Here is a 4,155-nt window from a genome sequence, read left to right on the forward strand (position 1 = left end):
CGGAAGTCTCCGGTTGGACCCACGCGATCCGGTAAAGAAAGGACTCTCCTCCTCTCTCCCTGTTCGTCACCAAGGCGGTTGAAGGAGAGGCTCGGAGAAGGGGAAGGTGGTAGGATCCAGGTACGAGCTACAAAGGGCAGGTCTGGTGGCACAGTGTGAGATGGAATATCCTCAGAAGGAATGTAATGAGGGGCAGCATGGGTATAGACATGTGCATGCTGTGCGGAATCCGACCCCTCTCCTTCTCTCCCTCCCATTCTAGGCGGCAGTCTGATGCTGTACAGGTGAGCGGTAGCCTATAATACGGTACGGAGCGCTCTATTGCTTAGAGCGGGAGGGAAGAGTGCTGGCATGGTGCATGGTAATAGTGGTAGGGAACTTGCCAAGCTGCTGCTAATAGCAGGTTTAAGCCTCCCCCTGGTCGATGCATTATTAGCTGCCATTTCCGTGTGTTGGTTCCTGCTGCACATCTCGCTGATCGAAGATCCCCCCCCCCTCCCACATCACTCGTACCAGCAGCTTCATGCCCTGTGATGATACTCTGTACAGATTATACATGTCTCGGAGTATTGGTGACGATGCTGGGTAGTATGGCATACTGTAGATGAAATCGTCCCTCTCCACCTTGCTCCGCGTCAGTCAGGCACGAGCCAAAAGGTGCTATCCCGTACAATCGTTGCCTCGGTGCCTTGTTCCTGCATTGCCTACCGGGATACTAGTAATAGTACGCGCGTTATGCGTGGTCGTAAAACGTAGGGCTCTGTCAGGTTGTACATGTAAGAGAACGGGTACGGATATCGAAAGCATCCTTACTGGTAAGATTACCAGTATTGGATACTCCGTACAGTTGCCTGCGCTACTCCTGCCGTACACGGTACACGTGCCCGTACATTCAGGTACTTGCGGACTGCAGTAATGATGACCGCTCCCCGTCGCAGGGATCGTGCACGGTGCGAAATCATCCTCCAGTCTACTGTCCCGTAGATTTGTTTCGCCTGCACCGAATCGTCTTAGCGGCTCACAGCCAGTCCCCAGCGGTCCACCGTGGCCAGTCCACCGCGGCCAGAATCGGTGGCCCTGGAGATTCCACCATGACGGGGGCGAGATACTGTATTCGTACGTACCCGTACCCTGCGCATATACTGCACAGCAGTAGTCCCCAACCTGCCAAACTTGGGAAGGAAGGCCTGAAAGCGTTGGAAGCCGGGTGCCAGCCAGTCGATGCAAGCGCCCGCCCTCCACCAGACCAGCAGTGACCACCCTCCCACGCAAATCCAGGCTCCCTCCTTTCCCTCTTCGCGTGTGCGTGCCCACCTTGACTTCTTGGCTTGTCGATTCTAGGCCTCTCGCCCTCCTCCATTCGCTTCGTCCCCCCCCCGACGGCCTCACCAACTATCTTACAGTTTCCTTTCGACAACGCCCTGGTCGGTTGCGTCGCTTCATCTCGATTCTCCCTCTGACGCGCTCGTTTTCTTCTGCTTTCTTTCCTTCGCTTTTCTCCGAGCTAGTCTCGGAATCCACTCGTTTCACCGTTGTAGCACGCCGCGACAGATCAGACCTATCCGACATTTGATTACCCATCATCCTGACGCCTCGGTCCCGTTTCCTCTCTCTCACTCTCTCTCTCTCTCGCTTTCCGCCCACATCTCCCTGGACGAAGCACCTCTTGGCACTATATCGACCGCCCACGTCCCGATATACAGTATATCACGCGAGAGCCCGTCGTCATCCGGAACCCCCGACGCGGTTGCTCTGATCGCCGCCCGACGAACTCCATCCATATATAGAGAGACCACGGGGTGTCACTCGTCGGCTGAAGTCATAGTAGAGCCGACAGTATGGAACCCCTTCGCTTCTACACCCGCGACCTGGCTGAGTTGGATCAAGGTGCGTGCTGCCCCCTCCTACCGACGGTCGTGTCTCGCTGTTCATGTAAAGCTAACCGTCTAGCCTCCAGTGATATCACTGTTCCCTCGCGACTGTGTCCGGTGTGACTCCACCTCGCAGCTCTCGTGTCCGTCGTGCGCCGAGGGCCAAGCCTGCCAGTTCACCGTACCCACAGACTGCAGCGAGTGCGCCCAGGCCGTCTGCGTCGACGCCCCCGACGCCTCCGGCGACAGTTCTTCCGACAGCAGCCAGGACGGCAGCGGCGGCGGCAAAGACGGCGGTGGCGGTGGTGGCCCGAACGCGGGTGCCATCGCCGGCGGTGTCGTCGGCGGCGTCGTCGTCCTGGCCCTCCTGACGTACCTGGCCTGGAGGTTCCTCATCAAGCCCAAGCGATCCGAGGAGGCCGCCCGCCAGTCAGCCTACAGCGGCCGCGCCACGAACCCGACCGAGAGCTCGGAAAAGGATGGCGCCTTGAGGCTGACGCGCCGCTCATCGACACACACCGTGCACTCGATTGCCTCGACCGTCCTCACCCGAGCCTCCAACATCATCCAGATTGCCTACATCCCCGGCGTCACCAACCGCGCCCACAACCAGTCGTCGGGCGGCATGCTCGTGCCTCCGGTCCCGCCCATCCCCATGGAGCACGCCGGCAGCGGCAGCAACAGCCCTGCCAACGACGACCAGCACTTCTTCGTCCCCGGCGACCTGCGCGACTCGACTTACTCGGGCCTCTCGGGCTACTCGGACCGCGCATCGTACGCCACGCACGCGTCGTACGCGCCCCGCTCCAGCATCGCCTCGACGATCTACGGAAAGCAGGCCCAGGTCATGACGCCGGCGTCGACGGGGATGCGCGCCAAGCCGACCATGGTCAGCGTCAAGTCGCTGGGCGTGTCCAACGGCAACGCGCCGCCGGTCCCCGACGTCGACTACGACAAGTTCGGCGCCAACCGGCCGCAGAGCGTCGCCAGCAACTTCAGCGTCGGCTCCACGTTCCTCAACACGGCCACCCAGACGCGCGCGCAGGTGGTCAAGGTGGGCGGCGGCCTCCGTCAGGTGCAGATCGCCGGCAAGTCGGACTCGTCGGCCAAGACGGCCGGCACCGGCTCCTCATCGGACAGCAACTCGGACACGGGAGCGTCGTCGGACTCGGAGTCGACGACGCCCACCGGTCCCAAACCCGCGCTGCCCAAGCTAACGATCAACAACTCGCCATTCCTGGACCCGGCCGACGACGCCGTGTCGCCTACGGCCCCTCCCACCAAGTCGGGAAGCAACGTCGGCCTAGGTGCCGTGGTCGAGGAGGCCGAGGATGAGGAGGATGCGGGTGGTGACGGAAAGGACAAGCGACCGACATCTACGGAGAGGGGGCCCAGTCCCTTTGGTGATGAGCATGCCACCAAGTAACGACATTAGCGAATTTCTTCTTCTTTCTCCTCTTTCTTACGCTCTTTCTTTTTTTCCTTTTCCAACTCTTCATCTTCTTTTTGTCCTTTCAAATCTTTCAATTTTTTTTCTTCATCCTCGTCAGACATGACCCCCCCTTCTTATTCTCTACCCTCATCCGTGCTTGGAGTTGTCCAATCTACAAATTCTGATGGATTACGCGCGCTCGATACCTTTTTTTTTTTGTTCTATGTATATATATATGTCATTGTCGGTGGTGAGGGGGGGTTTCTCCTGATGTCTGATGTTTGTTCTAGATGTTGGTCCTCGGACTTGAACGGCTTAGATCTCTTGATGTCTGATCTAGATCTTGGTCCTTGAACTTGGACAGCATAGATCTTCCTTTGGATTGTCTTCGAAATCTCAGCCTGGAACGTCTCCCCCCCCCGGCCCACCCCTCCCCTGGATTATAACATCTCGTCTTTTCTGGACAAATGGGCTACGGCGTCTTATTCTAGGTACAAAAAAAAACCCATGTTCCTTCGATATTGCGTATAGCCGATGAAATATTTGTACGTTTTGGATGAGAGTCGTGACTCTTCAGCTGGTGACTTGTAATGCATGACCTGGCCATTGTGTCGCTTGCTATCTCTCGAGTCTGCCTTATATATACTTGGTATAGATACTGGCACTGTTACGTCCTCGAGTGATACGTATAAATGTAAACATCAGATGTTGTTCCCGTGCCGCGCCATACTTGGGGTTACTACTCCTCTACAAGTATATGCACACATGGAGTCAATCAGGAAGAAATTTTTTTCAAAAATATTCAAAAAAAAAAAAAAAAAAAAAAAAAAAAAAAAAAAAAAAAAAAAAAAA

The 4,155-nt window shown here is 56.6% G+C and overlaps 1 protein-coding gene across 1 annotated transcript; it reads left to right on the plus strand.

The window, feature by feature from the left end:
* Positions 1 to 1,838: 1,838 nt before the first annotated feature.
* GMORB2_2603 (uncharacterized protein) lies at positions 1,839 to 3,297 on the plus strand (the record flags this gene model as incomplete). The annotated part of the gene is made up of 2 exons (XM_035464582.1): positions 1,839 to 1,887; positions 1,958 to 3,297. The coding sequence occupies 2 exons, from the start codon at positions 1,839 to 1,841 to the stop codon at positions 3,295 to 3,297; spliced, it is 1,389 nt and encodes a 462-aa protein (XP_035319768.1).
* Between the last annotated feature and the right edge of the window lie 858 nt (positions 3,298 to 4,155).

This window comes from Geosmithia morbida (assembly GCF_012550715.1).
Source record: "Geosmithia morbida isolate 1262 chromosome Unknown scaffold_13, whole genome shotgun sequence".
In the NCBI taxonomy this organism is placed as follows: domain Eukaryota; kingdom Fungi; phylum Ascomycota; class Sordariomycetes; order Hypocreales; family Bionectriaceae; genus Geosmithia; species Geosmithia morbida.